Source organism: Leiobunum rupestre, chromosome 2 (assembly GCF_980474605.1).
Source record: "Leiobunum rupestre chromosome 2, qqLeiRupe1.1.hap1, whole genome shotgun sequence".
Classification (NCBI taxonomy): domain Eukaryota; kingdom Metazoa; phylum Arthropoda; class Arachnida; order Opiliones; family Sclerosomatidae; genus Leiobunum; species Leiobunum rupestre.
The window spans coordinates 23,708,674-23,735,730 of record NC_143385.1 but is presented as its reverse complement, the minus strand read 5'-3'; the positions used below and the strand labels follow the sequence as shown (position 1 = coordinate 23,735,730).

The 27,057-nt window shown below is 43.2% G+C and overlaps 1 protein-coding gene and 41 non-coding genes across 42 annotated transcripts; 41 read left to right on the top strand and 1 right to left on the bottom strand.

The window, feature by feature from the left end:
• Positions 1 to 1,796: 1,796 nt before the first annotated feature.
• On the bottom strand, positions 1,797 to 11,210 carry LOC149956602 (acetylcholinesterase-like). The gene is made up of 5 exons (XM_090166882.1): positions 10,805 to 11,210; positions 4,777 to 5,091; positions 4,489 to 4,532; positions 2,829 to 3,955; positions 1,797 to 2,013 (listed from the first exon to the last, which is right to left on the bottom strand). The coding sequence occupies exons 1-5, from the start codon at positions 11,208 to 11,210 to the stop codon at positions 1,797 to 1,799; spliced, it is 2,109 nt and encodes a 702-aa protein (XP_090023008.1).
• Positions 11,211 to 12,156: 946 nt separating this feature from the next.
• TRNAM-CAU (transfer RNA methionine (anticodon CAU)) lies at positions 12,157 to 12,229 on the top strand. Its single transcript has one exon. It is a non-coding gene; the product is annotated as a tRNA-Met (tRNA).
• Positions 12,230 to 12,296: 67 nt separating this feature from the next.
• On the top strand, positions 12,297 to 12,369 carry TRNAM-CAU (transfer RNA methionine (anticodon CAU)). Its single transcript has one exon. It is a non-coding gene; the product is annotated as a tRNA-Met (tRNA).
• Positions 12,370 to 12,576: 207 nt separating this feature from the next.
• On the top strand, positions 12,577 to 12,649 carry TRNAM-CAU (transfer RNA methionine (anticodon CAU)). Its single transcript has one exon. It is a non-coding gene; the product is annotated as a tRNA-Met (tRNA).
• A 67-nt stretch (positions 12,650 to 12,716) lies between these two features.
• On the top strand, positions 12,717 to 12,789 carry TRNAM-CAU (transfer RNA methionine (anticodon CAU)). The gene has a single exon. It is a non-coding gene; the product is annotated as a tRNA-Met (tRNA).
• A 627-nt stretch (positions 12,790 to 13,416) lies between these two features.
• TRNAM-CAU (transfer RNA methionine (anticodon CAU)) lies at positions 13,417 to 13,489 on the top strand. Its single transcript has one exon. It is a non-coding gene; the product is annotated as a tRNA-Met (tRNA).
• Positions 13,490 to 14,395: 906 nt separating this feature from the next.
• On the top strand, positions 14,396 to 14,468 carry TRNAM-CAU (transfer RNA methionine (anticodon CAU)). The gene has a single exon. It is a non-coding gene; the product is annotated as a tRNA-Met (tRNA).
• A 67-nt stretch (positions 14,469 to 14,535) lies between these two features.
• On the top strand, positions 14,536 to 14,608 carry TRNAM-CAU (transfer RNA methionine (anticodon CAU)). Its single transcript has one exon. It is a non-coding gene; the product is annotated as a tRNA-Met (tRNA).
• A 347-nt stretch (positions 14,609 to 14,955) lies between these two features.
• TRNAM-CAU (transfer RNA methionine (anticodon CAU)) lies at positions 14,956 to 15,028 on the top strand. The gene has a single exon. It is a non-coding gene; the product is annotated as a tRNA-Met (tRNA).
• A 67-nt stretch (positions 15,029 to 15,095) lies between these two features.
• Positions 15,096 to 15,168, top strand: TRNAM-CAU (transfer RNA methionine (anticodon CAU)). Its single transcript has one exon. It is a non-coding gene; the product is annotated as a tRNA-Met (tRNA).
• A 67-nt stretch (positions 15,169 to 15,235) lies between these two features.
• TRNAM-CAU (transfer RNA methionine (anticodon CAU)) lies at positions 15,236 to 15,308 on the top strand. Its single transcript has one exon. It is a non-coding gene; the product is annotated as a tRNA-Met (tRNA).
• A 67-nt stretch (positions 15,309 to 15,375) lies between these two features.
• TRNAM-CAU (transfer RNA methionine (anticodon CAU)) lies at positions 15,376 to 15,448 on the top strand. Its single transcript has one exon. It is a non-coding gene; the product is annotated as a tRNA-Met (tRNA).
• A 207-nt stretch (positions 15,449 to 15,655) lies between these two features.
• On the top strand, positions 15,656 to 15,728 carry TRNAM-CAU (transfer RNA methionine (anticodon CAU)). The gene has a single exon. It is a non-coding gene; the product is annotated as a tRNA-Met (tRNA).
• A 67-nt stretch (positions 15,729 to 15,795) lies between these two features.
• TRNAM-CAU (transfer RNA methionine (anticodon CAU)) lies at positions 15,796 to 15,868 on the top strand. Its single transcript has one exon. It is a non-coding gene; the product is annotated as a tRNA-Met (tRNA).
• Positions 15,869 to 15,935: 67 nt separating this feature from the next.
• Positions 15,936 to 16,008, top strand: TRNAM-CAU (transfer RNA methionine (anticodon CAU)). The gene has a single exon. It is a non-coding gene; the product is annotated as a tRNA-Met (tRNA).
• Positions 16,009 to 16,215: 207 nt separating this feature from the next.
• TRNAM-CAU (transfer RNA methionine (anticodon CAU)) lies at positions 16,216 to 16,288 on the top strand. The gene has a single exon. It is a non-coding gene; the product is annotated as a tRNA-Met (tRNA).
• A 485-nt stretch (positions 16,289 to 16,773) lies between these two features.
• On the top strand, positions 16,774 to 16,846 carry TRNAM-CAU (transfer RNA methionine (anticodon CAU)). The gene has a single exon. It is a non-coding gene; the product is annotated as a tRNA-Met (tRNA).
• A 207-nt stretch (positions 16,847 to 17,053) lies between these two features.
• TRNAM-CAU (transfer RNA methionine (anticodon CAU)) lies at positions 17,054 to 17,126 on the top strand. Its single transcript has one exon. It is a non-coding gene; the product is annotated as a tRNA-Met (tRNA).
• A 207-nt stretch (positions 17,127 to 17,333) lies between these two features.
• Positions 17,334 to 17,406, top strand: TRNAM-CAU (transfer RNA methionine (anticodon CAU)). Its single transcript has one exon. It is a non-coding gene; the product is annotated as a tRNA-Met (tRNA).
• Positions 17,407 to 17,753: 347 nt separating this feature from the next.
• On the top strand, positions 17,754 to 17,826 carry TRNAI-GAU (transfer RNA isoleucine (anticodon GAU)). The gene has a single exon. It is a non-coding gene; the product is annotated as a tRNA-Ile (tRNA).
• A 346-nt stretch (positions 17,827 to 18,172) lies between these two features.
• Positions 18,173 to 18,245, top strand: TRNAM-CAU (transfer RNA methionine (anticodon CAU)). Its single transcript has one exon. It is a non-coding gene; the product is annotated as a tRNA-Met (tRNA).
• A 346-nt stretch (positions 18,246 to 18,591) lies between these two features.
• On the top strand, positions 18,592 to 18,664 carry TRNAM-CAU (transfer RNA methionine (anticodon CAU)). The gene has a single exon. It is a non-coding gene; the product is annotated as a tRNA-Met (tRNA).
• A 207-nt stretch (positions 18,665 to 18,871) lies between these two features.
• On the top strand, positions 18,872 to 18,944 carry TRNAM-CAU (transfer RNA methionine (anticodon CAU)). The gene has a single exon. It is a non-coding gene; the product is annotated as a tRNA-Met (tRNA).
• Positions 18,945 to 19,011: 67 nt separating this feature from the next.
• TRNAM-CAU (transfer RNA methionine (anticodon CAU)) lies at positions 19,012 to 19,084 on the top strand. The gene has a single exon. It is a non-coding gene; the product is annotated as a tRNA-Met (tRNA).
• A 487-nt stretch (positions 19,085 to 19,571) lies between these two features.
• TRNAM-CAU (transfer RNA methionine (anticodon CAU)) lies at positions 19,572 to 19,644 on the top strand. Its single transcript has one exon. It is a non-coding gene; the product is annotated as a tRNA-Met (tRNA).
• Positions 19,645 to 19,711: 67 nt separating this feature from the next.
• Positions 19,712 to 19,784, top strand: TRNAM-CAU (transfer RNA methionine (anticodon CAU)). The gene has a single exon. It is a non-coding gene; the product is annotated as a tRNA-Met (tRNA).
• A 487-nt stretch (positions 19,785 to 20,271) lies between these two features.
• Positions 20,272 to 20,344, top strand: TRNAM-CAU (transfer RNA methionine (anticodon CAU)). The gene has a single exon. It is a non-coding gene; the product is annotated as a tRNA-Met (tRNA).
• Positions 20,345 to 20,551: 207 nt separating this feature from the next.
• Positions 20,552 to 20,624, top strand: TRNAM-CAU (transfer RNA methionine (anticodon CAU)). The gene has a single exon. It is a non-coding gene; the product is annotated as a tRNA-Met (tRNA).
• A 67-nt stretch (positions 20,625 to 20,691) lies between these two features.
• TRNAM-CAU (transfer RNA methionine (anticodon CAU)) lies at positions 20,692 to 20,764 on the top strand. Its single transcript has one exon. It is a non-coding gene; the product is annotated as a tRNA-Met (tRNA).
• Positions 20,765 to 21,111: 347 nt separating this feature from the next.
• Positions 21,112 to 21,184, top strand: TRNAM-CAU (transfer RNA methionine (anticodon CAU)). Its single transcript has one exon. It is a non-coding gene; the product is annotated as a tRNA-Met (tRNA).
• Positions 21,185 to 21,251: 67 nt separating this feature from the next.
• TRNAM-CAU (transfer RNA methionine (anticodon CAU)) lies at positions 21,252 to 21,324 on the top strand. Its single transcript has one exon. It is a non-coding gene; the product is annotated as a tRNA-Met (tRNA).
• Positions 21,325 to 21,531: 207 nt separating this feature from the next.
• On the top strand, positions 21,532 to 21,604 carry TRNAM-CAU (transfer RNA methionine (anticodon CAU)). The gene has a single exon. It is a non-coding gene; the product is annotated as a tRNA-Met (tRNA).
• Positions 21,605 to 23,273: 1,669 nt separating this feature from the next.
• On the top strand, positions 23,274 to 23,346 carry TRNAM-CAU (transfer RNA methionine (anticodon CAU)). Its single transcript has one exon. It is a non-coding gene; the product is annotated as a tRNA-Met (tRNA).
• Positions 23,347 to 23,413: 67 nt separating this feature from the next.
• Positions 23,414 to 23,486, top strand: TRNAM-CAU (transfer RNA methionine (anticodon CAU)). Its single transcript has one exon. It is a non-coding gene; the product is annotated as a tRNA-Met (tRNA).
• Positions 23,487 to 23,693: 207 nt separating this feature from the next.
• On the top strand, positions 23,694 to 23,766 carry TRNAM-CAU (transfer RNA methionine (anticodon CAU)). Its single transcript has one exon. It is a non-coding gene; the product is annotated as a tRNA-Met (tRNA).
• A 347-nt stretch (positions 23,767 to 24,113) lies between these two features.
• Positions 24,114 to 24,186, top strand: TRNAM-CAU (transfer RNA methionine (anticodon CAU)). Its single transcript has one exon. It is a non-coding gene; the product is annotated as a tRNA-Met (tRNA).
• Positions 24,187 to 24,393: 207 nt separating this feature from the next.
• TRNAV-CAC (transfer RNA valine (anticodon CAC)) lies at positions 24,394 to 24,466 on the top strand. Its single transcript has one exon. It is a non-coding gene; the product is annotated as a tRNA-Val (tRNA).
• Positions 24,467 to 24,533: 67 nt separating this feature from the next.
• Positions 24,534 to 24,606, top strand: TRNAM-CAU (transfer RNA methionine (anticodon CAU)). The gene has a single exon. It is a non-coding gene; the product is annotated as a tRNA-Met (tRNA).
• Positions 24,607 to 24,813: 207 nt separating this feature from the next.
• On the top strand, positions 24,814 to 24,886 carry TRNAM-CAU (transfer RNA methionine (anticodon CAU)). The gene has a single exon. It is a non-coding gene; the product is annotated as a tRNA-Met (tRNA).
• A 347-nt stretch (positions 24,887 to 25,233) lies between these two features.
• Positions 25,234 to 25,306, top strand: TRNAM-CAU (transfer RNA methionine (anticodon CAU)). Its single transcript has one exon. It is a non-coding gene; the product is annotated as a tRNA-Met (tRNA).
• A 207-nt stretch (positions 25,307 to 25,513) lies between these two features.
• On the top strand, positions 25,514 to 25,586 carry TRNAM-CAU (transfer RNA methionine (anticodon CAU)). Its single transcript has one exon. It is a non-coding gene; the product is annotated as a tRNA-Met (tRNA).
• A 67-nt stretch (positions 25,587 to 25,653) lies between these two features.
• TRNAM-CAU (transfer RNA methionine (anticodon CAU)) lies at positions 25,654 to 25,726 on the top strand. Its single transcript has one exon. It is a non-coding gene; the product is annotated as a tRNA-Met (tRNA).
• Positions 25,727 to 27,057: the final 1,331 nt, after the last annotated feature.

The window sequence follows — 27,057 nt, the reverse complement described above, 5'->3', positions numbered from 1 at the left end:
TGACAATGCCAAGAAGCGGCAATTTTGTTTGTGCCTAGATGCGCCGAAAGGGTTAATTCGCCCCTGTTCTTACGTTAAGTCACTTTTGACACTAACCTATTACTTCAAAATTTTTGAATAAGTGGCCTGGTATGCCTACAGATTTGTGAGCTTGTAGGAGAGATGGTATACACTCTTTTTTTGGGAATTTTGCTGGGCGCGTTTATGTTGAGTTTACCCACCTTAACCCCCATTCTCCATATCCTGGGACCAAAGACCCGAGCCTAGACCACCCACCGGTGGTTCCAGGTAATGGCCGACTAGCGCGCGGCCAAAAAGAGGGGTCGAAAAGACCGCGAAAAAGAGTGTATTGGTTGGTGCTCATTTCCTGGAAGCATTTCGTCTATAAAACGCAATAAAAAGTCGCTTGCTGACTTGGGGCTGGTTAATGATATCCCCCATAACAGCAAAGTATATAAAGGAAATGGTTCCTATTGAACAGAGTGATCCTAAATTTAGTTTAAGCAATGGATTTATGGTGCCAGTTATTAAAAATAGACCAAGAGGTAAACGGAATTATATTATCGCCTTAGCAAACTTGTTCAATATAAGGAGCAAATGTTTTGTTAATCGTCGAAAACTATTCTCCGCCTGAACTGTATTTTGGAGGCGGCTTGAGAGGATTTTGAAGAACTGCTGAACTGGGGCTTATTTTAGAATTAGGGGGAAGTTTGTGAAAGCTTGGACGTTGACAAACCGAAAGACGCTGCATTTACTCTTATCCCTGGAACTAGGCTGTGCCTGAATTTCCCTGATTCAGCGTAGAAGTCTGAGCTCTACGGTTATACTAAATAAAAGCTCTTAACAATCGTCGACTAAATATGCGATAATTATGCAACATTGAGATTTAAGGCTGCGTCCGTAAACTGCCAGGCAGAAAAATTTGTAATTTTAAAACAAAATCTTCTACCTATGAATTTCTTCAATATAAATTACGATTGATATTATAGATTTATGCCTTCGAATACAGTAATTTCGGTCAATGGAGGGCCCCTTGCTAGGATGGGCCCCTAGGCCACGGCCTAGGTTGGCCTAGGCGGAAATACGGCACCGGAAAGACGGAGATAATATCAGAGGTCATTCATTAGATATAAATTACGCCCGCCTTTTAGACTTTCTTTGCCAGAGAGGGCGCAAAACGATTTTGAGAAATAATAAACCCGTATTTCAATTTCTACGAATCGCCAGTTGCTCTTTGGTGCTGTATGGCGTAAGCTGTTTTAGTCTGAGAACAATTTGACGAAAAAATATTGAAATTATAATTTTATGGAACACTTGGCCGAGCATTTGGCACATGCCTTAATACGGCCTTGTTCGTTGTAGAAATAAAATAAAACATTCTACATATTATGTAGAATGTATAAAAATGTAATAATTTGAAAGTTTTTTTTTATTAAACAGAATTAATTGCATAAAATTTCGTTGTATCTTCAAAGATGTTGCTGAATGAATTCCATAAAGGTATTAATATTTATATAATTAATATTATTTTCTATGCATTTAATAATTCCATAATTATTTTTTGACCAACACATTTTTCAATACCTCTTGATGCTGTCCTTCAAACGGATTTGCAAATAAGCATGTTTTTTAGAAATTTCTTAAGTAATACGTTAGTGCCAATAAGTCACAGGAGAAGTTAAAAAATAACTATGATGACGCGAACAACGTTCCGTGTTCCTTTACGGTACAATTACTTGTTATTATGTTACACGTATTCTTACATTTATTTTAGCTTATTTTTAAATGATAGAGTGTCAAGTGTGACTCCTGGAGATATCTCCAATTGGCGTTTTTCCTTCAATCGGTTTTTGGATTTGAAGTAACTGAGGAATAATTTTCCTCCAAAAAGTGCAAATTTTCTTCCTGAAATAACGACCGACTGCGCTCGAATTGGGATGCAACACCAAGTACTCTTCGTTCTCCGCCGTGTATCGAGGCCAAACTATATTCGTGTCCTCGCCGTTTGGGTTCCTGCAAGAAGAATTTGCCAACAATATTAATGAATTCGATAATTACAAAGATCTTCAGCGCCTATTTTTAGGGTTTTTTACCACAACCCAAAATATCCCAAATTAGGATAATAATTTTTAATTATATTACGTTTGCACAGACTAGCTGTCCTAGCCAATTTTCCCACTACCCAAATTTATCTACAGATTGTACGTTTTGAGGTAGTTATCAATTTTTGAACTAACCAAAAACGGCAGAACTGCCCACTTTTTTTACACAGAATAGATTTAAGCGACTGTTAAACTATAAAAACTTGTAGAGATTATAGGGAATAGTTAGTGTAGGGAGCTGTTGGCTCGCGTGGCATGCAGGGCTTGCCACCACGCTCCTACGCATTGTAACCCGGCCACCTGAATTTATGGCTTTAAAAGTGGCTTGATGACTTAAGCCTAAGGTGGTGCCTCAGGTATTAGCCTAGATGATGATGATTATTATTATTATTATTATGATGTTATACGACAGTTTAACAGTCTTTAACTATTTCGTATGTTTTTACGATCCACGGAAAATCCCATCATATAAGTGAGCCAAACAGCTAAAGGAATTTAAAGATGCTGAAATATGTTACGGCAATTATCATAATACTGTATTTGACTCTAAATTGTCAATGAAATTTACAACTAACAATCTCAATTTAAAACTTGATTTTCTCATTTAGTTTCTACAAATAAAACAAAAAATAAATGAGCTTAGCTAAGACGTAATTTAGGAAGTGGCGGTGTTTCCAACTGCTACCCTTTCTTTACGGGTGTTATTGCGTAGTTTAAAAGTCTTACCCAGTTTTGGCGAAATTTGTCAAGTATCGCATAAATCGCCGGGTGAATTGTTTTTCGAAATTTGGTCGGTGGTCAGCGGGATCCAAAGCGTGTCCGAAGCTGTACTGCAGATCTGACCCGTGAGCCACGCCAAACCACTCTGGGAAGGGTACGTTTTCCGGCCGATAAGTGAAGTAATACTTGAAGACATTGCGGCCGTTGGCGGCGTAGACCTCTTCGACATCCGCCAGAGGACAATGGAAGCCGACGTCGCTACAGACCTTAACTGTCATGTCCCTGAAGACATTGGGATCGTCTTTCTTAGAAGGGTTGTCGTAAATCGCTCTCACGATGTCGGCAGTGACGCCTCTGAGATCAAATACGTCACTGAAGACATTGTTCATGTCGTTCACCGATATTTGAAACTGATCGCGTACCTGGAAAATGAACGGATAAAAAGATGACAAAAAAACGGACGCCTCATCTATCACAGACCCGATCAGTATGTCCACTTTGTTGATGGCCGTAGCGTTATTTAGTATATTCAGCGGATGGTCGTAAATAAAGTTTCCATCAGCCACCGGTTTGAACACGTAGAAGTTACCGTAGCGCACATTAGGTTCATTGTCTAACAAGTCGTAAGGGTCCTTTCCTCGCAGACACTCGAGTACCTTTTCCACGTTGGCGACATTTGAAGGGCAACCGACGTTGGAGGCTAATTGAAAAGCTCGTCTAAGTAAAACGGACTTTGTCTCGAAGGCGAAACTGGCGTGTGGTGCTCCGCTTTGCATGATGGCTCTGTGGAACAAGTGGCGGCTCTGAGGAAGCAGAAGATGGTAACCGACGCTGGAAGAGCCCGCACTTTGACCAGTCAAGGTCACCGAACCGGGATCTCCACCGAAGAAGCCAATGTTTCGTTGAACCCATTCCAAAGCCAACAATTGGTCCATCAGACCGACATTTCCGGGCGCGTCGGGGTGGTCCATGAACAGGAACCCGAACGACGCCACTCTGTAGTTGAACGTCACCACGATAACATTCCCCTCAGTGGACAATGTTGAGGCATCGTACCAAGTCATTTCTGCAGCTCCAGCAGAAAAACCACCCCCGTTGATCGAAACGATAACCGTTGATTTCTCTGGTAAAATCTGTAATCAAAATATACAGCGTACATCAGGCCAACAACGTAAAGTGTATTAATTATGAACTGAAATCATTGGTGGGCCGAAATACGTTTTTGTATTTAAAGAAACACGGAATCTATTTTTATAGTTAAAACCAGAATTTTGAAACCAAACATTTTGCGGTGCTATGGTGCTTATTTTCGACTCTTCTAGCGCGTAAATACTCGTTTGCTCTTAGGTTCTTTAACTGCAAATAATTTTAGCCATTATTTTTCATTTTATTTTATACATATCGGCTTTGTCTCAGGATACCTAAGCTAGGTGTCATTAAACTGCAGGTTGAGATTGGGTATCAGAAAATTAAGTATTAGCTACCTGTTATGACATTTAGAAATGAAGATCCAAATTTATAAACATTAACAATGATGTAATACGCATAAAAATATAAACCTACAAATGAGGTTTAACTCTACTTACGTGATTACGTAACTGATTACAAAGTTATGATTACTCTTTTATACATATGACTGTCAGTGCTGTGTACAGATTGTTAGCACCTTGTTTGAGTTTCTTTGATTTGTATCTTCACTTAAGTCATGCCCTGCAAGTTTTTTTGTTTTATATCCATAACCGAAAACTATTCGAATAAAAACTTATTTTTTGCATATTAAATGGTGGATTTGATCGATTCCCAAAAGATCGAGCGGTCCCATTCGATCGAATTTGCATTTGACCGATTGTACCTAATTTTGATCGAACGAAATCTGATCGAAAGCTGTTTTAGGGTAAAACTACTGGTTCTTGGGAGAAGATCGAAAATGCAAAATCTAGTCAGAATGAGATACAGGTTGAAGGTGGTGAAACTGAAGGCGATGAAGGTAAAGGTGGTAAAGTTGGTGAAGGTGAAGGTGGTGAGGTTGAAGTTGGTGAAGTTGAAGGTGTTGAAACTGAAGGCGATGAAGGTAAAGATGGTGAAGTTGGTGTGGGAAAAAGTGGTGACGTTGAAGGTGGTGAAACTGAAGGCGATGAAGGTAAAGGTGGTGAAACTGAAGGCGATGATGGTAAAGGTGGTGAAATTGAAGGTGGTGAAACTGAAGGTGTTGAAACTGAAGGCGATGAAGGTAAAGATGGTGAAGTTGGTGAAGGAAAAGGTGGTGAAACTGAAGGCGATGAAGGTAAAGGTGGTGAAAGTAAAGGTGGTGAAGTTGGTGAAGGTAAAGGTGGTGAAACTGAAGGCGATGAAGGTAAAGGTGGTGAAACTGAAGGCGATGATGGTAAAAGTGATGAAGTTGAAGGTGGTGAAACTGAAGGCGATGAAGATAAAGGTGGTGAAGTTGGTGAAGGTGAAGGTGGTGAAACTGAAGGCGATGAAGGTAAAGGTGGTGAAGTTGGTGAAGGAAAACGTGGTGAGGTTGAAGGTGGTGAAACTTATGGCGATGAAGGTAAAGGTGGTGAAGGTGTAGAAGGAGAAGGTCGTGCAAGAGAAGGTGTTGAAGGAAAAAGTGGTGAAGGTGAAGGTAGTGAAATTGAAGGTGGTGAATGTGAAAGTCAGGGCCACCTTAGCACTTTTCCAGACCTTAGGTCAAGTCTTCTAACCGGGCCCCAGTGTGTCAGAATTTATAGCCCAGTGTACCTAGCAACAGGGGCCAAACCACCGGAGGCCGATCATCATAGTGCCAGACGCCAGCGTCCCCAAGAACGGACATGTGACAAATCCAGCATGGGTAGTAGTACCCTACTACTGATGGTCGCACCTTAGACGCAAGCCACTCAACCCAGCAGAAGGTGCAGCAATAGATGGACCAATCCCCACTTCGCACACAGCAACAGGGCTGGCGCTAGGATGATCGGGCCCTAGGTAATTTTTACTCAAAAATTAGGTTTTTTGGAAATTGTCAGATAATTTTAGTTAAGCACCCTTTCCGGCGGGCCCCTTTTGGAGGTCCGGGCCCGGGGTACTTTTGCCCCGCTTACCCCCCCTAACGCCGGCCCTGCACGGCAGTGGGAGTAAGAGTGGATGCTATAGCAACTCCAGCCGACACCCTACCTGCCAGAAATATCTACACGGTGTCTGATTTTATTGAGGTTACACAATGCGAAATTATGAAACGTCACACTTGGGGGGGGGGGGGCAAAAATGTATGCTACTGCCATCTTCGAATTCCGGTTTATTTTTCTCAGTTGGTAGTTCGCCATCTTGTGAGGGATTTTGGTATGTTAGATCATAGGATATGGGTAAAACTCATCATCGTTGTTATGTGGCTAATTGTCAAGGGGGGAAACAGTATCAGGAAAAGAAGAATTTGTAGGGTTTTTTAAAATACCAGCCGTTATAAAAAACCAGGGTGTACAACAGGAAGAATTGTCTGCTAAAAGACAAAGCGTGTGGTTGAGAAAGCTAAGGCTTAACTCTTTTAAAGATTTGAACCAAGTTAAAAATGTTCAAGACATTTTTACTCAGGTATGTACCGTATATTAACTATGTTCTTCAAAAATTATAATTTTTGATCCGAGAAATACACACATATATATATATATATATATATATATATATATATATATATATTGTAGGTAAACCCTCATAGCTATATGATAAAACCCATCCAGATTGGGTACGAAACTTGAATTAGGGTTATAAACCCAATCAATCATCCAACGATGTCGCGGATATAGGCATGCAAAACTTCAGAGGCACAAAAGAAGAATTAATCATTTCAATGCGTAACACCGGTTTCTTCCAAACAAAAGCTATCATTAATTAATCCAAATGCTGTATAAAAAAATTGAATATTAGACTATTTAATCAAGTTAAATTATTGTAAATAACTTAGTACTTACAGTGGCTATAACGAGAATTTTAAGTCCAATTTTTTTCACTAACACGTCTCTAACAAAGCCGCACACAAATTGGACACACAGTCGTCTGTGTATATATAGGTAGTCTCGAGTTTAACATTAAATCCTCTTCCTTCACCCACCGTAACGCTATGGAAAAATTAACCCGTTTTTCCACCAAATGCTATGGGACTTTCTAATGGGCTTCACGCTATGGCAAAATCAATATGCCCTACACTAATTTTTGCGCATTTTTAACTTAAGAATGGTTTATCCGATTGTTTTAATTTTTTTTAAGGAATCTTCGTTTGGGAGTAGGTTGTGTGATTTTATTAAATTAAATACCAAATAAGTCTTTAAAAATTAATTTACAAACGTTCTTGTAAAAATTGATACCACCAGATGTCGATGTTGATTATGTCTCTACTCTATCATAAAAAAATAAAATGGCGCGCGTATCGCCACGATGCACCAAAGAGTATAAAAACTACGTAACCTAGAGATATAATGACGGTCGAAAGCAGTAAAGGAAGTTGTAGCAACCGGGGGGGAAGGCACTCAGTGAATTTGCACTTTAAATTTCGGTACCGCAGCGCCACTACGGCAGTTTTAAGTGGCAATCATTTTGATTTAGTTCAACATTCTTGAAAATTCCTTAAGGACTTGGCTACCTTTAGGACTTCGCAACGTTAGAGAACAAACGCCTTATTCTTCACTTTTTGAAAATAAACACCGAAACAACGAATCCACAAATTCTAACTAAAAAATCACGAAACAGTAACCAATTACTGTCACTTTTTTGAATTGACAGATATTAGACAATTAAATATCCAAAATGCCAAATTTAGCACCTCCGCAACACCGTAACTGCCATTTTTCTCCGGTATTATTATTTATTGTACTAAAAACTGCCGTAGTGGCGCTGCGGTACCGAAATTTGAAGTGCAAATTCACTGAGTGCCTTCCCCCCCGATTGCTACAACTTCCTTTACTGCTTTCGACCGTCATTATATCTCTAGGTTACGTAGTTTTTATACTCTTTGGATGCCTTGGCTTACACTTAGACTTCGATTATTAAAATTTTTGTACATTCCTAATTGTCATCCGAGCGTGGTCGAATGGTTAAATGTGAGGAATCTTCGCTAAATGCGGATGAGGGATTAACGAGTTCGAATCTCACCAAAAGAGGAAAAATATTTTTATATTTCAGATTTTAATTTGATATACATAATAATTTATATCCTGTTTACTTAATCTATACAAGACGAAATCATATTATTTTAATTATTATTATTAATATTCCCTGTCCTTGGGCCTAGCTTTGACTGTACTACATTTTCACCCCCTTCTCGACCCCCTCCTAACATTGGCCCACGAGGGGTCGGAGTGTGCAATAACTGGTGGCTTTACCGGGGAGTCGGGGTCCGGCTCTTGTAACCCAGCACGGGCGGTGGCGCACTGGGAGATGTTAGCTCCGTCCAAATGGTCCTATCTCCACTTCCGACTTCGGTCCGGTGTGGGCTGGATACTGGGCTTCGGCCCAGGCTAACGGAGAGGGGCTGGGCAAACTGGCCGTCTCGGCGGATTGAGTAGCCTGCTGTGGGGATATCCGGTGCCAGCTGTGCCGGGTTATGGGGGCTGCCGTTCCCCTTTAGGAGCTCCTTCCAAAGGGCTTGGCTCTCTACCTTTCTAGGTAGGGTGTCGGCTGGTGTTGCCAGAGCATCCGCTCTTATTCCCGCTGCTGTGTGCGAAGTGGGGGCTGGTTGACCCATTGCTGCACCTTCTGCTGGGTTGAGTGGCTTGCGTCGAGGGCGCGACCATCAGTAGTGGGGTTCTGCTACCCATGCTGGTTTTGCCGCCTGTCCGGGTCTGTGGACGCTGGCGTAGGGCATAATGATGACAGACCTCCGGTGGTGTGGTTTCAATCTTACCGGGTAGCCCGGGCTATAAATCTGACACATGTCCTCTCTTAACATTCACATACTTAGACCCCCTTTGTCGAATTTCTGGCTACACAGTTTTGGGTAAAATACTTTAATTTCGGTATTAAAAAAACTGAATACTCCAACGATAAAGTATTTTAAATAATAAAATACTAAATACTCCTACTTTAAATGATTTAAAATATAGTACTAAATACCCACAGCATAAAGTATTTAAAATAAATAAAATACTGTGATTTCTTGAAAAGCGGAAAAAATGAAAGACAGTTCGAAAGATTGAAAATATTCCACTTTTATGCGCGATCTAAAAGACAGATTGTCTCGTAAGTCTCGAGTAGTCGCTACTCCAACGCCACCACGTGCGATAAGCGGAATTTTTCACGAGTTTGTGCGTGAGCATGAATAAGGCGTATTTCTTCCGCTTGATGGTTTTGTGTGGCGACTATTTGATGGATAAAGTATTTTTGCTAAAAAAATGTATGTCTAACATGTAGAAAGCCTTATCGGGAACATTCAGCCCCACTTTTTTCAAAACCCAGGGTACAATATGCAAACGTATGCTTAGGCTTTCTGATATTTATTTTTAAACAATTTTCGTTCTTTATCTGTCACATTTATACTGGCCAAACTTTAAGTTACGTGAATGCTCCATTTGCCAGAACTAGTAAAAAATGAGTGTCTTTTACAAAGGAGTAAAAATTAACCAGTGTCTTTTGCAAAATAGTAAAAATGTACCAGTGTCTTTTGCAAAATAGTAAAAATTACCCATGTCTTTTGCAAAGGAGTTGAAATTAACGGGTGTCTTTCGAAAGGAGTAAAAATGAACCAGTGTCTTTTGCAAAGGAGTCGAAATTAACAACTGTCTTTTGCAAAGTAATAAAAATGAACGAGTGTCTTTGCAAAGGAGTAGAAATGAACGAGTGTCTTTGCAAAGGAGTAGAAATGAACGAGTGTCTTTGCAAAGGAGTAGAAATAAACGAGTGTCTTTCCAAAGGAGTAAAAATCGACGTGTATCTTGGCAAAGGAGTAGAAATTAGCGCGTGTCTTTTAAAAAAGAGTAAAAATGAACGAGTGTCTTTGCTAAGGAGTTATAATTTACGAGTGTCTTTGCTAAGGAGTTATAATTTACGAGTGTCTTTGCTAAGGAGTTATAATTTACGAGTGTCTTTAGCAACAATATTTTGCAAATTTAAAATGAGCAATTATCCTTTAAAAGTTAAAGTAGCTTATATTTGTTTTATCTTTTAACTACTTATTCTAGTCAAGAAATAATTGTATCGTGTATGTTAGTTGTATGAGCGTGCCAATAAAAATATGATTTTCTGCTAATATTATTAACTTATTTTTGAAAATGCGTTTTGGACGAAAACCTATTGAATAGCTTAAAGCACCATATAGTGACTTTTAACGGGTTTTGTATTTATTGTAATAATTTATATGATAAGTTTATATAACTTTTTCTAGAGAAAGATTGACATTTTCTAACATACGAAGACACATGTTTCATTTCATGGATACTTAACTCGTAAGAGGTATACTGTAAACATGTATACGAGTGTATACTTAATTATTGTGTACGTCTCTTAGGAAGTGATTCATAACTTTGTATACAGGTCAGCGGCTCGGCCGGGACAAATGATGATAAAACCCCTGTAATGCTTAGGCGGTGGACGGGGTATGTAAATACAATTGTCTGATGTAAACATGTGTTATGACTGAAATTTTTGGAATTGGGTGTATAAGATTAGACGAAAACCTAATCTATGGCCAACAATTTCATTGATTTGAGCCAAGGAAATTTTACTGCTATTTGCAATGGCCGTCCCCATTGCTAGGAGTACGACACTTCGTAAGTACTCTCCATATGCAAAATGATAAACTGTTTGGTCATTGACCATATAAATCATTACGGGGATAAAGACAAAAACAACCCAGAAAATTGACGAAGTTAACTGCCGATGTAAATTTATTTATAGAATTAGCAAATGCTTATTGAAAATTGAAAGGCTTTCCTTTTACGCAACCACAAACAAACACAAACCAAAATCGTTCACTGCTGTGCATATATTTATTCGGTTACTTACGCTACTCGTACGAATAACTTGAGGCCTGTACACGTTCACATGAAGACAGTCCTCCGAAGGATTCGTAACAGAATCCACATCGAATCTGCTCATGTACTTATCCAGAATTCTAATTGGAAGTGTCGATTGTATGCAGGCGGACTTGAGCGAAGTAGCGTCGAAGACATTGGTCCAGTTCTTGGCGGGAACCGGTGGCTTGAAGCGAAGTTTCCCGACGGGGGGTTCGGCGAATGGAATCCCGTAAAACACCACCAACTGCTTTCCCAGCGTGGACACCTTCTCGACACCCTGAACCAAACCGGTCTCGATTTTCACTACGTTACCAGGCGCGTCACCACAATCACCGATTTTAATAACCAATAGAAAAAGCGCGATTTCAATGAAGGTGGCTGCTACCCAATTCCTTCCGAACCACATCATTCAGCGATTGCAAAGTTCAAAATAAGTAAGATTTATTTCAAATTGCATCTTAAAAGATAATTTTAATTGGCAGTTTTGAACGAAATCGCTAAACCTATTATTAAGATATTTATTATATTGAAATTTAATACTAGAAAGAATATACGGGGAAATAAAACAATGCAGTAGTCCTCGTTCTCATGCGTGACGAAAATGCTATTCACAAGGACATATTGGCGCATATTTTATAAATAAATCCAAAAGTTCGGCTATACTATAAAATCTTCAGCACGCCCGCAAGATTTGTGGACAATGTTGCAATTATTTCCATTTTAAGGAAGGTGTATTTGAAAAATAATCATGGTCGTTAAAAACAGTTGGCAATTGTTGTGCTTAAGAAAAATACTTATAATTAAGAGGATAATTAAAACCAGCGGCAGCTCCAAAACACACCCTTGAATACTATCTATAATTACATCAAAAAGACCCTGTGGAGTATAGACCCAAAATATTGGTTGCAGTTCTATACGTAGATGATCTAATTGATAGCGCAGATGGCAGTACGTCAGTCTCATCATCAAAATGTCATGAAATCGAACTTTGATCCTCACTCGGAGTATCAGCATTTTACTTGGGTGTCATTATCCCCAAAGATATTTTAATTGACGTTTCGAGTACCGTCAAACGCCTCGATAGCGTAGATGGCAGCACGTCAGTCCTATAATCTCAAGGTCGTGTGTTCAATCCTCACTCGGGCATCTCCGATTTACTTAGGTGACATTATTTCCCAAGATATTTGGTTTTTCGTTTCATTTGCCGTCAACCGCCTCGATAGCGCAGATGGCAGCGCGTCAGTCTCATAATCTGAAGGTCGTGAGTTCAATCCTCACTCAGGGTATCGCTGTTTAATTTGGGTGACATTATTTCCTAAGATATTTGGTTGTCGTTTCATATGATAATGACCGCCCCGATAGCGCAGATGGCAGCGCGTCAGTCTCATAATCTGAAGGTTGTGAGTTCAATCCTCACTCGGGGCATCTCCGCTTCATTTGGGTGACATTATTTCCCAAGATATTTGGTTTTTCGTTTCATTTGCCGTCAGCCGCCTCGATAGCGCAGATGGCAGCGCGTCAGTCTCATAATCTGAAGGTCGTGAGTTCAATCCTCACTCGGGGCATCTCCGTTTTATTTGGGTGAAATTATCGCCCAATATGATTGGTTTTTCGTTTCAAGTGCCGTCAACCACCTCGATACCGCAGATGGCAGTGCGCCAGTCTCATAATCTGAAGGGCGTGAGTTCAATCCTCACTCGGGGCATCTCCGTTTTATTTGGGTGACATTATTTCCCAACATATTCGGTTTTTCGTTTCATATGCCGTCAACAGCCTCGATAGCGCAGATGGCAGCGCGTCAGTGTCATAATCTGAAGGTCGTGAGTTCAATCCTCACTCGGGGCATCTCCGTTTTATTTGGGTGACATTATTTCCCAAGATATTTGGTTTTTCGTTTCATATACTGTCAACTGCCTTGATAGCGCAGATGGCAGCGCGTCAGTGTCATAATCTGAAGGTCGTGAGTTCAATCCTCACTCGGGGCATCTCCGCTTTATTTGGGTGAAATTATCGCCCAATATGATTGGTTTTTCGTTTCAAGTGCCGTCAACCACCTCGATACCGCAGATGGCAGCGCGTCAGTCTCATAATCTGAAGGTCGTGAGTTCAATCCTCACTCGGGGCATCTCCGTTTTATTTGGGTGAAATTATCGCCCAATATGATTGGTTTTTCGTTTCAAGTGCCGTCAACCACCTCGATACCGCAGATGGCAGCGCGTCAGTCTCATAATCTGAAGGTCGTGAGTTCAATCCTCACTCGGGGCATCTCCGATTTACTTAGGTGACATTATTTCCCAAGATATTTGGTTTTTCGTTTCATTTGCCGTTAACCGCCTCGATAGCGCAGATGGCATAGCGTCAGTCTCATAATCTGAAGGTCGTGAGTTCAATCCTCACTCGGGGCATCTCCGTTTTATTTGGGTGAAATTATCGCCCAATATGATTGGTTTTTCGTTTCAAGTGCCGTCAACCACCTCGATACCGCAGATGGCAGTGCGCCAGTCTCATAATCTGAAGGGCGTGAGTTCAATCCTCACTCGGGGCATCTCCGTTTTATTTGGGTGACATTATTTCCCAAGATATTTGGTTTTTCGTTTCATATACTGTCAACTGCCTTGATAGCGCAGATGGCAGCGCGTCAGTCTCATAATCTGAAGGTCGTGAGTTCAATCCTTACTCGGGGCATCTTTGTTTTATTTGGGTGACATTATTTCCCAAAATATTTGGTTTTTCGTTTCATATGCGGTCAACAGCCTTGATAGCGCAGATGGCAGCGCGTCAGTCTCATAATCTGAAGGTCGTGCGTTCAATCCTTACTCGGGGCATCTCTGTTTTATTTGGGTGACATTATTTCCCAAAATATTTGGTTTTTCGTTTCATATGCGGTCAACAGCCTGGATAGCGCAGATGGCAGCGCGTCAGTCTCATAATCTGAAGGTCGTGAGTTCAATCCGCACTCGGGGCATCTCCGTTTTATTTGGGTGACATCATTTCCTAAGATATTTGGTTGTCGTTTCATATGTTAATAACCGACCCGATAGCGCAGATGGCAGCGCGTCAGTCTCATAATCTGAAGGTCGTGAGTTCAATCCTCAGTCGGGGCACCTCCGCTTCATTTGGGTGACATTATTTCCCAAGATATTTGGTTTTTCGTTTCATTTGCCGTCAGCCACCTCGATAGCGCAGATGGCAGAGCGTCAGTCTCATAATCTGAAGGTCGTGAGTTCAATCCTCACTCGGGGCATCTCCGATTTACTTAGGTGACATTATTTCCCAAGATATTTGGTTTTTCGTTTCATTTGCCGTTAACCGCCTCGATAGCGCAGATGGCATAGCGTCAGTCTCATAATCTGAAGGTCGTGAGTTCAATCCTCACTCGGGGCATCTCCGTTTTATTTGGGTGAAATTATCGCCCAATATGATTGGTTTTTCGTTTCAAGTGCCGTCAACCACCTCGATACCGCAGATGGCAGTGCGCCAGTCTCATAATCTGAAGGGCGTGAGTTCAATCCTCACTCGGGGCATCTCCGTTTTATTTGGGTGACATTATTTCCCAAGATATTTGGTTTTTCGTTTCAAATGGCGTCAACTGCCTCGATAGCGCAGATGGCAGCGCGTCAGTCTCATAATCTGAAGGTCGTGAGTTCAATCCTCACTCGGGGCATCTCCGTTTTATTTGGGTGACATTATTTCCCAAAATATTTGGTTTTTCGTTTTTTTTGCCATTAACCGCCTTGATAGCGCAGATGGCAGCGCGTCAGTGTCATAATCTGAAGGTCGTGAGTTCAATCCTCACTCGGGGCATCTCCGTTTTATTTGGGTGAAATTATCGCCCAATATGATTGGTTTTTCGTTTCAAGTGCCGTCAACCACCTCGATACCGCAGATGGCAGCGCGTCAGTCTCATAATCTGAAGGTCGTGAGTTCAATCCTCACTCGGGGCATCTCCGTTTTATTTGGGTGAAATTATCGCCCAATATGATTGGTTTTTCGTTTCAAGTGCCGTCAACCACCTCGATACCGCAGATGGCAGCGCGTCAGTCTCATAATCTGAAGGTCGTGAGTTCAATCCTCACTCGGGGCATCTCCGTTTTATTTGGGTGACATTATTTCCCAAAATATTCGGTTTTTCGTTTCATATGCCGTCAACAGCCTCGATAGCGCAGATGGCAGCGCGTCAGTGTCATAATCTGAAGGTCGTGAGTTCAATCCTCACTCGGGGCATCTCCGTTTTATTTAGGTGACATTATTTCCCAAGATATTTGGTTTTTCGTTTCAAATGCCGTCAACTGCCTCGATAGCGCAGATGGCAGCGCGTCAGTCTCATAATCTGAAGGTCGTGAGTTCAATCCTCACTCGGGGCATCTCCGTTTTATTTGGGTGACATTATTTCCCAAGATATTTGGTTTTTCGTTTCAAATGCCGTCAACTGCCTCGATAGCGCAGATGGCAGCGCGTCAGTCTCATAATCTGAAGGTCGTGAGTTCAATCCTCACTCGGGGCATCTCCGTTTTATTTGGGTGACATTATTTCCCAAGATATTTGGTTTTTCGTTTCAAATGCCGTCAACTGCCTCGATAGCGCAGATGGCAGCGCGTCAGTCTCATAATCTGAAGGTCGTGAGTTCAATCCTCACTCGGGGCATCTCCGTTTTATTTGGGTGAAATTATCGCCCAATATGATTGGTTTTTCGTTTCAAGTGCCGTCAACCACCTCGATACCGCAGATGGCAGTGCGCCAGTCTCATAATCTGAAGGGCGTGAGTTCAATCCTCACTCGGGGCATCTCCGTTTTATTTGGTTGACATTATTTCCCAAGATATTTGGTTTTTCGTTTCATATGCGGTCAACAGCCTTGATAGCGCAGATGGCAGCGCGTCAGTCTCATAATCTGAAGGTCGTGAGTTCAATCCTTACTCGGGGCATCTCTGTTTTATTTGGGTGACATTATTTCCCAAAATATTTGGTTTTTCGTTTCATATGCGGTCAACAGCCTGGATAGCGCAGATGGCAGCGCGTCAGTCTCATAATCTGAAGGTCGTGAGTTCAATCCTCACTCGGGGCATCTACGTTTTATTTGGGTGACATTATTTCCCAAGATATTTGGTTTTTCGTTTCAAATGCCGTCAACTGCCTCGATAGCGCAGATGGCAGCGCGTCAGTCTCATAATCTGAAGGTCGTGAGTTCAATCCTCACTCGGGGCATCTCCGTTTTATTTGGGTGAAATTATCGCCCAATATGATTGGTTTTTCGTTTCAAGTGCCGTCAACCACCTCGATACCGCAGATGGCAGTGCGCCAGTCTCATAATCTGAAGGGCGTGAGTTCAATCCTCACTCGGGGCATCTCCGTTTTATTTGGTTGACATTATTTCCCAAGATATTTGGTTTTTCGTTTCATATGTGGTCAACAGCCTTGATAGCGCAGATGGCAGCGCGTCAGTCTCATAATCTGAAGGTCGTGAGTTCAATCCTTACTCGGGGCATCTCTGTTTTATTTGGGTGACATTATTTCCCAAAATATTTGGTTTTTCGTTTCATATGCGGTCAACAGCCTGGATAGCGCAGATGGCAGCGCGTCAGTCTCATAATCTGAAGGTCGTGAGTTCAATCCGCACTCGGGGCATCTCCGTTTTATTTGGTTGACATTATTTCCTAAGATATTTGGTTGTCGTTTCATATGCCGTCAACAGCCTCGATAGTGCAGATGGCAGCGCGTCAGTGACATAATCTGAAGGTCGTGAGTTCAACCCTCACTCGGGGCATCTCTGTTTTAATTGGGTGACATCATTTCCTAAGATATTTGGTTGTCGTTTCATATGTTAATAACCGACCCGATAGCGCAGATGGCAGCGCGTCAGTCTCATAATCTGAAGGTCGTGAGTTCAATCCTCACTCTGGGCATCTCTGCTTCATTTGGGTGACATTATTTCCCAAGATATTTGGTTTTTCGTTTCATTTGCCGTCAGCCGCCTCGATAGCGCAGATGGCAGAGCGTCAGTCTCATAATCTGAAGGTCGTGAGTTCAATCCTCACTCGGGGCATCTCCGATTTACTTAGGTGACATTATTTCCCAAGATATTTGGTTTTTCGTTTCATTTGCCGTTAACCGCCTCGATAGCGCAGATGGCATAGCGTCAGTCTCATAATCTGAAGGTCGTGAGTTCAATCCTCACTCTGGGCATCTCCGCTTCATTTGGGTGACATTATTTCCCAAGATATTTGGTTTTTCGTTTCATTTGCCGTCAGCCGCCTCGATAGCGCAGATGGCAGAGCGTCAGTCTCATAATCTGAAGGTCGTGAGTTCAATCCTCACTCGGGGCATCTCCGCTTCATTTGGGTGACATTATTTCCCAAGATATTTGGTTTTTCGTTTCATTTGCCGTCAGCCGCCTCGATACCGCAGATGGCAGTGCGCCAGTCTCATAATCTGAAGGTCGTGAGTTCAATCCTCACTCTGGGCATCTCCGCTTCATTTGGGTGACATTATTTCCCAAGATATTTGGTTTTTCGTTTCATTTGCCGTCAGCCGCCTCGATAGCGCAGATGGCAGAGCGTCAGTCTCATAATCTGAAGGTCGTGAGTTCAATCCTCACTCGGGGCATCTCCGTTTTATTTGGGTGAAATTATCGCCCAATATGATTGATTTTTCGTTTCAAGTGCCGTCAACCACCTCGATACCGCAGATGGCAGTGCGCCAGTCTCATAATCTGAAGGGCGTGAGTTCAATCCTCACTCGGGGCATCTCCGTTTTATTTGGGTGACATTATTTCCCAAGATATTTGGTTTTTCGTTTCATATACTGTCAACTGCCTTGATAGCGCAGATGGCAGCGCGTCAGTCTCATAGTCTGAAGGTCGTGAGTTCAATCCTTACTCGGGGCATCTTTGTTTTATTTGGGTGACATTATTTCCCAAAATATTTGGTTTTTCGTTTCATATGCGGTCAACAGCCTTGATAGCGCAGATGGCAGCGCGTCAGTCTGATAATCTGAAGGTCGTGAGTTCAATCCTTACTCGGGGCATCTCTGTTTTATTTGGGTGACATTATTTCCCAAAATATTTGGTTTTTCGTTTCATATGCGGTCAACAGCCTGGATAGCGCAGATGGCAGCGCGTCAGTCTCATAATCTGAAGGTCGTGAGTTCAATCCGCACTCGGGGCATCTCCGTTTTATTTGGGTGACATCATTTCCTAAGATATTTGGTTGTCGTTTCATATGTTAATAACCGACCCGATAGCGCAGATGGCAGCGCGTCAGTCTCATAATCTGAAGGTCGTGAGTTCAATCCTCAGTCGGGGCACCTCCGCTTTATTTGGGTGGCATTATTTCCCAAGATGTTTGGTTTTTCGTTTCATATGCTGTCAACTGCCTCGATAGCGCAGATGGCAGCGCGTCAGTCTCATAATCTGAAGGTCGTGAGTTCAATCCTCACTCGGGGCATCTCCGATTTACTTAGGTGACATTATTTCCCAAGATATTTGGTTTTTCGTTTCATTTGCCGTTAACCGCCTCGATAGCGCAGATGGCATAGCGTCAGTCTCATAATCTGAAGGTCGTGAGTTCAACCCTCACTCGGGGCATCTCTGTTTTAATTGGGTGACATCATTTCCTAAGATATTTGGTTGTCGTTTCATATGTTAATAACCGACCCGATAGCGCAGATGGCAGCGCGTCAGTCTCATAATCTGAAGGTCGTGAGTTCAATCCTCACTCTGGGCATCTCCGCTTCATTTGGGTGACATTATTTCCCAAGATATTTGGTTTTTCGTTTCATTTGCCGTCAGCCGCCTCGATAGCGCAGATGGCAGAGCGTCAGTCTCATAATCTGAAGGTCGTGAGTTCAATCCTCACTCGGGGCATCTCCGATTTACTTAGGTGACATTATTTCCCAAGATATTTGGTTTTTCGTTTCATTTGCCGTTAACCGCCTCGATAGCGCAGATGGCATAGCGTCAGTCTCATAATCTGAAGGTCGTGAGTTCAATCCTCACTCGGGGCATCTCCGTTTTATTTGGGTGACATTATTTCCCAAAATTTTTGGTTTTTCGTTTCATATGCCGTCAACAGCCTCGATAGCGCAGATGGCAGCGCGTCAGTCTCATAATCTGAAGGTCGTGAGTTCAATCCTAACTCGGGGCACCTCCTATTTATTTGGGTGGCATTATTTCCCAAGATATTTGGTTTTTCGTTTCATATGCTGTCAACTGCCTCGATAGCGCAGATGGCAGCGCGTCAGTCTCATAATCTGAAGGTCGTGAGTTCAATCCTCACTCGGGGCATCTCCGTTTTATTTGGGTGAAATTATCGCCCAATATGATTGGTTTTTCGTTTCAAGTGCCGTCAACCACCTCGATACCGCAGATGGCAGCGCGCCAGACTCATAACCTGAAGGTCGTGAGTTCAATCCCCACTCGGGGCATCTCCGTTTTATTTGGGTGACATTATTTCCTAAGATATTTGGTTTTTCGTTTCATATGCCGTCAACTGCCTCGATAGCGCAGATGGCAGCGCGTCAGTCTCATAATCTGAAGGTCGTGAGTTCAATCCTAATTCGGGGCACCTCCTCTTTATTTGGGTGGCATTATTTCCCAAGATATTTGGTTTTTCGTTTCATATCCTGTCAACTGCCTCGATAGCGCAGATGGCAGCGCGTCAGTCTCATAATCTATAGGTCGTGAGTTCAATCCTCACTTGGGGCATCTCCGTTTTATTTGGGTGACATTATTTCCCAAGATATTTGGTTTTTCGTTTCATATGCCGTCAACTGCCTCGATAGCGCAGATGGCAGCGCGTCAGTCTCATAATCTGAAGGTCGTGAGTTCAATCCTCACTCGGGGCACCTCCGCTTTATTTGGGTGGCATTATTTCCCAAGATGTTTGGTTTTTCGTTTCATATGCTGTCAACTGCCTCGATAGCGCAGATGGCAGCGCGTCAGTCTCATAATCTGAAGGTCGTGAGTTCAATCCTCACTCGGGGCATCTCCGTTTTATTTGGGTGAAATTATCGCCCAATATGATTGGTTTTTCGTTTCAAGTGCCGTCAACCACCTCGATACCGCAGATGGCAGCGCGCCAGTATCATAATCTGAAGGTCGTGAGTTCAAACCTCACTCGGGGCATCTGCGTTTTATTTGGGTGACATTATTTCCCAAGATATTTTGTTTTTCGTTTCATATGCCGTCAACCACCTCGATACCGCAGATGGCAGCGCGCCAGACTCATAACCTGAAGGTCGTGAGTTCAATCCTCACTCGGGGCATCTCCGTTTTATTTGGGTGACATTATTTCCCAAGATATTTGGTTTTTCGTTTCATATGCCGTCAACCACCTCGATACCGCAGATGGCAGCGCGCCAGACTCATAACCTGAAGGTCGTGAGTTCAATCCCCACTCGGGGCATCTCCGTTTTATTTGGGTGACATTATTTCCTAAGATATTTGGTTTTTCGTTTCATATGCCGTCAACTGCCTCGATAGCGCAGATGGCAGCGCGTCAGTCTCATAATCTGAAGGTCGTGAGTTCAATCCTAACTCGGGGCACCTCCTCTTTATTTGGGTGGCATTATTTCCCAAGATATTTGGTTTTTCGTTTCATATCCTGTCAACTGCCTCGATAGCGCAGATGGCAGCGCGTCAGTCTCATAATCTATAGGTCGTGAGTTCAATCCTCACTTGGGGCATCTCCGTTTTATTTGGGTGACATTATTTCCCAAGATATTTGGTTTTTCGTTTCATATGCCGTCAACTGCCTCGATAGCGCAGATGGCAGCGCGTCAGTCTCATAATCTGAAGGTCGTGAGTTCAATCCTCACTCGGGGCACCTCCGCTTTATTTGGGTGGCATTATTTCCCAAGATGTTTGGTTTTTCGTTTCATATGCTGTCAACTGCCTCGATAGCGCAGATGGCAGCGCGTCAGTCTCATAATCTGAAGGTCGTGAGTTCAATCCTCACTCGGGGCATCTCCGTTTTATTTGGGTGAAATTATCGCCCAATATGATTGGTTTTTCGTTTCAAGTGCCGTCAACCACCTCGATACCGCAGATGGCAGCGCGCCAGTATCATAATCTGAAGGTCGTGAGTTCAAACCTCACTCGGGGCATCTGCGTTTTATTTGGGTGACATTATTTCCCAAGATATTTTGTTTTTCGTTTCATATACCGTCAACCACCTCGATACCGCAGATGGCAGCGCGCCAGACTCATAACCTGAAGGTCTTGAGTTCAATCCTCACTCGGGGCATCTCCGTTTTATTTGGGTGACATTATTTCCCAAGATATTTGGTTTTTCGTTTCATATGCCGTCAACTGCCTCGATAGCGCAGATGGCAGCGCGTCAGTCTCATAATCTGAAGGTCGTGAGTTCAATCCTCACTCGGGGCACCTCCGCTTTATTTGGGTGGCATTATTTCCCAAGATGTTTGGTTTTTCGTTTCATATGCTGTCAACTGCCTCGATAGCGCAGATGGCAGCGCGTCAGTCTCATAATCTGAAGGTCGTGAGTTCAATCCTCACTCGGGGCATCTCCGTTTTATTTGGGTGAAATTATCGCCCAATATGATTGGTTTTTCGTTTCAAGTGCCGTCAACCACCTCGATACCGCAGATGGCAGCGCGCCAGTATCATAATCTGAAGGTCGTGAGTTCAAACCTCACTCGGGGCATCTGCGTTTTATTTGGGTGACATTATTTCCCAAGATATTTTGTTTTTCGTTTCATATGCCGTCAACTGCCTCGATAGCGCAGATGGCAGTGCGTCAGTCTCATAATCTGAAGGTCGTGAGTTCAATCCCCACTCGGGGCATCTCCGTTTTATTTGGGTGACATTATTTCCCAAGATATTTGGTTTTTCGTTTCATATGCCGTGAACTGCCTCGATAGCGCAGATGGCAGCGCGTCAGTCTGGGGGTTGCGTTCGAGCTTTTGGAGAGTGCAGGTCGTTCGATTTTGCGCTCCGTGTTTTCGTCGCTCTAAGCCTAAGCGGGGTATTTTACCAATTTATTTTTCTTTCGGTTATTATTCGTGCATTTAAATCTATAGTTGTTAATTTATTAATTTGGTAAGCCCTCCTGGGTGTTTCTACCCAGGATGGACGCATTCAAGAGATCGGTTTTTATTGATTTTAAACGAAATCTACCAAGTTTTGAAGTTGTGTCTACGGCGGTGATTGCGAACTTTGGTCTCGATTGTGCATCTGCTTTAGTTGTCTGTGATGAGGGTGGTTACATTCTCACCTTGAAGACTTTGGCCGATGTCGAGGGCGTTATTGATTCGGGCTTGGATATTGACGGTGAGATATATGACATTTCAAGCGTTTCTGCGAAGACGGTGACTGTCGCCTTTTCGGACTTACCTGAGTTTGTGACTGATGAAGCCGTTTTATCCAAATTAACGTCGCTTGGCTGTGAAATCAAGGGTCCGCTTGTTTGGCATAGAAAGGCATCATTCTATTGCGGACTTCGTACCGTTCGTGTTACCTTACCTGAGAGTCTGTCATCATTACCATATCGCTTACGAGTTGCCGATGCTGTTGGTCGGGAGAAGTTTTACGCTGTCCGACATGATTCTCAGTTGAAAATATGTAATAAATGTTATTCTCCTGACCATATTTATCGCAATTGTCCGGATTTCAAGTGCTTCAAGTGCGAGAAGCAGGGTCATGTTGTTCGGGAGTGTCCACTTTGGCCGCGTATGGCGTCCCGCGACTCTGATACGGCGGCTGTCGGTGGTGCGGCCGGTGACGCGATGGTCGTTGATCCTGTCTCAGTCGCTATTCCTCAAGGTTCTTCGGTCCGGGCTGGTGGCGGTGAGTCTTCAGTCGTCGGCGCCGGTCTCAAGTCTGATCCGCGTCGGAGTGCTAAGCATTCGTTGTCGTCTAGTGATGGTGATTTCGGAAAGAAAATGTCTTCTTCTGGCTCTGCTCCGAAAGTAAAGAAAGTTCCATCTAAAATGCCTCTGGTCCCTTTCGAGGGTCATCGCCGGTTCTAAGCCTTTGCTTCCCATTTTCAATAAGGAGTGTTTTTTCGTTAATTTATTTCTTCTTAAACGTCTTTAATGCTGTTTAATATCTACTAATGCCTATTTTTGTTCATGAATTATTTCTACAACATGTACTGCCTGATAGTGTTTGATACGTTGCTTTAATTTTTTTTTATTTCTCGCTATTGTTTAATCAATATTATCTAATCGTTTTTCTTTCTTTATCGATGTTCATTTTCGCGACCGATTTATCAAATATTACTTTGTATTTTTTTCCTTGTTCTATTATCTTGGTGCATTTCGCTTTTTGTACCATACACGCGTCGTGTATTTTTTTAATGATATAAATAAAGAAAAAAAAAAAGAAAAAAAAAAGCGCGTCAGTCTCATAATCTGAAGGTCGTGAGTTCAATCATCACTCGGGGAATCTCCGTTTTATTTGGGTGACATTATTTCCCAAAATTTTTGGTTTTTCGTTTCATATGCCGTCAACAGCCTCGATAGCGCAGATGGCAGCGCGTCAGTCTCATAATCTGAAGGTCGTGAGTTCAATCCTAACTCGGGGCACCTCCTATTTATTTGGGTGGCATTATTTCCCAAGATATTTGGTTTTTCGTTTCATATGCTGTCAACTGCCTCGATAGCGCAGATGGCAGCGCGTCAGTCTCATAATCTGAAGGTCGTGAGTTCAATCCTCACTCGGGGCATCTCCGTTTTATTTGGGTGAAATTATCGCCCAATATGATTGGTTTTTCGTTTCAAGTGCCGTCAACCACCTCGATACCGCAGATGGCAGCGCGCCAGACTCATAACCTGAAGGTCGTGAGTTCAATCCCCACTCGGGGCATCTCCGTTTTATTTGGGTGACATTATTTCCTAAGATATTTGGTTTTTCGTTTCATATGCCGTCAACTGCCTCGATAGCGCAGATGGCAGCGCGTCAGTCTCATAATCTGAAGGTCGTGAGTTCAATCCTAACTCGGGGCACCTCCTCTTTATTTGGGTGGCATTATTTCCCAAGATATTTGGTTTTTCGTTTCATATCCTGTCAACTGCCTCGATAGCGCAGATGGCAGCGCGTCAGTCTCATAATCTATAGGTCGTGAGTTCAATCCTCACTTGGGGCATCTCCGTTTTATTTGGGTGACATTATTTCCCAAGATATTTGGTTTTTCGTTTCATATGCCGTCAACAGACTGGATAGCGCAGATGGCAGCGCGTCAGTCTCATAATCTGAAGGTCGTGAGTTCAATCCTCACTCGGGGCACCTCCTCTTTATTTGGGTGGCATTATTTCCCAAGATATTTGGTTTTTCGTTTCATATGCCGTCAACTACCTCGATAGCGCAGATGGCAGCGCGTCAGTCTCATAATCTGAAGGTCGTGAGTTCAATCCTCACTCGGGGCATCTCCGTTTTATTTGGGTAACATTATTTCCCAAAATATTTGGTTTTTCGTTTCATATGCCGTCAACAGACTGGATAGCGCAGATGGCAGCGCGTCAGTCTCATAATCTATAGGTCGTGAGTTCAATCCTCACTTGGGGCATCTCCGTTTTATTTGGGTGACATTATTTCCCAAGATATTTGGTTTTTCGTTTCATATGCCGTCAACTGCCTCGATAGCGCAGATGGCAGCGCGTCAGTCTCACAATCTGAAGGTCGTGAGTTCAATCCTCACTCGGGGCACCTCCTCTTTATTTGGGTGGCATTATTTCCCAAGATATTTGGTTTTTCGTTTCATATGCTGTCAACTGCCTCGATAGCGCAGATGGCTGCGCGTCAGTCTCATAATCTGAAGGTCGTGAGTTCAATCCTCACTCGGGGCATCTCCGTTTTATTTGGGTGAAATTATCGCCCAATATGATTGGTTTTTCGTTTCAAGTGCCGTCAACCACCTCGATACCACAGATGGCAGCGCGCCAGACTCATAACCTGAAGGTCGTGAGTTCAATCCCCACTCGGGGCATCTCCGTTTTATTTGGGTGACATTATTTCCTAAGATATTTGGTTTTTCGTTTCATATGCCGTCAACTGCCTCGATAGCGCAGATGGCAGCGCGTCAGTCTCATAATCTGAAGGTCGTGAGTTAAATCCTCACTCGGGGCACCTCCTCTTTATTTGGGTGGCATTATTTCCCAAGATATTTGGTTTTTCGTTTCATATGCTGTCAACTGCCTCGATAGCGCAGATGGCAGCGCGTCAGTCTCATAATCTATAGGTCGTGAGTTCAATCCTCACTTGGAGCATCTCCGTTTCATTTGGGTGACATTATTTCCCAAGATATTTGGTTTTTCGTTTCATATGCCGTCAACAGACTGGATAGCGCAGATGGCAGCGCCTCAGTCTCATAATCTGAAGGTCGTGAGTTCAATCCTCACTCGGGGCACCTCCTCTTTATTTGGGTGGCATTATTTCCCAAGATATTTGGTTTTTCGTTTCATATGCCGTCAACTACCTCGATAGCGCAGATGGCAGCGCGTCAGTCTCATAATCTGAAGGTCGTGAGTTCAATCCTCACTCGGGGCATCTCCGTTTTATTTGGGTGACATTATTTCCCAAAATATTTGGTTTTTCGTTTCATATGCCGTCAACAGACTGGATAGCGCAGATGGCAGCGCGTCAGTCTCATAATCTATAGGTCGTGAGTTCAATCCTCACTTGGGGCATCTCCGTTTTATTTGGGTGACATTATTTCCCAAGATATTTGGTTTTTCGTTTCATATGCCGTCAACTGCCTCGATAGCGCAGATGGCAGCGCGTCAGTCTCATAATCTGAAGGTCGTGAGTTCAATCCTCACTCGGGGCACCTCCTCTTTATTTGGGTGGCATTATTTCCCAAGATATTTGGTTTTTCGTTTCATATGCTGTCAACTGCCTCGATAGCGCAGATGGCAGCGCGTCAGTCTCATAATCTGAAGGTCGTGAGTTCAATCCTCACTCGGGGCATCTCCGTTTTATTTGGGTGAAATTATCGCCCAATATGATTGGTTTTTCGTTTCAAGTGCCGTCAACCACCTCGATACCACAGATGGCAGCGCGCCAGACTCATAACCTGAAGGTCGTGAGTTCAATCCCCACTCGGGGCATCTCCGTTTTATTTGGGTGACATTATTTCCTAAGATATTTGGTTTTTCGTTTCATATGCCGTCAACTGCCTCGATAGCGCAGATGGCAGCGCGTCAGTCTCATAATCGGAGCTTTTGGAGAGTGCAGGTCGTTCGATTTTGCACTCCGTGTTTTCGTCGCGCTAAGCCTAAGCGGGGTTTTTTGCCAATTTATTTTTATTTCGGTTATTATTCGTGCATTTAATTCAATAGTTGTTAATTTATTAATTTGGTAATCCCTCCTGGGTGTTTCTACCCAGGATGGACGCATTCAAGAGATCGTTTTTTATTGATTTTAAACGAAATCTACCAAGTTTTGAAGTTGTGTCTACGGCGGTGATTGCGAACTTTGGTCTCGATTGTGCTTCTGCTTTAGTTGTCTGTGATGAGGGAGGTTACATTCTCACCTTGAAGACTTTGGCCGATGTCGAGGGCGTTATAGATTCGGGCTTGGATATTGATGGTGAGATATATGAAATTTCAAGCGTTTCTGCGAAGACTGTGACTGTCGCCTTTTCGGACTTACCGGAGTTTGTGACTGATGAAGCCGTTTTATCCAAATTAACGTCGCTTGGCTGTGAAATCAAGGGTCCGCTTGTGTGGCATAAAAAGGCATCATTCTATTGCGGACTTCGTACCGTTCGTGTTACCTTACCTGAGAATCTGTCATCATTACCATATCGCTTACGAGTTGCCGATGCTGTTGGTCGAGAGAAGTTTTACGCTGTCCGACATGATTCTCAGTTGAAAATATGTAATAAGTGTTATTCTCCTGACCATATTTATCGCCATTGTCCTGATTTCAAGTGCTTTAAGTGCCAGAAGCAGGGACATGTTGTTCGGGAGTGTCCTTTATGGCCCCGGATGGCATCCCGTGATTTAGAAGCGGCGTCTGGCGGTGGTGGTGACGGTGAAGCGATGGTCGTCGATCCTGCCTCAGTCGCTATTCCTCAAGGTTCTCCGGTCCGGGCCGGTAGCGGTGAATCTTCCATCGTCGATGCCGGTGTCAAGTCTGATCCGCGTCGGAGTGCTAAGCATTCGCTGTCGTCAAGCGATGGCGATGTCGGTCAGAAGCTGTCTTCTTCTTCTGGCTCTGCTACGAAGGTTCAAAGGGTTCCCGTTGCTATGCGTCTGTACCCTTTCAAGGGTCATCGCCGGCCTGAGTGGTGGCCT

Coding starts and splice junctions, on each gene's coding strand:
- LOC149956602 (XM_090166882.1), bottom strand. CDS start 11,210: ATGTGGTTCGGAAGGAATTGGGTAGCAGCCACCTTCATTGAAATCGCG. Junction 4,533..4,776: donor AGTTTCACCACCTTCAACCT/GTATCTCATTCT, acceptor AAAAACTTGCAG/GGCATGACTTAAGTGAAGAT. Junction 3,956..4,488: donor ATCAAAGAAACTCAAACAAG/GTGCTAACAATC, acceptor TTTTGATTACAG/ATTTTACCAGAGAAATCAAC.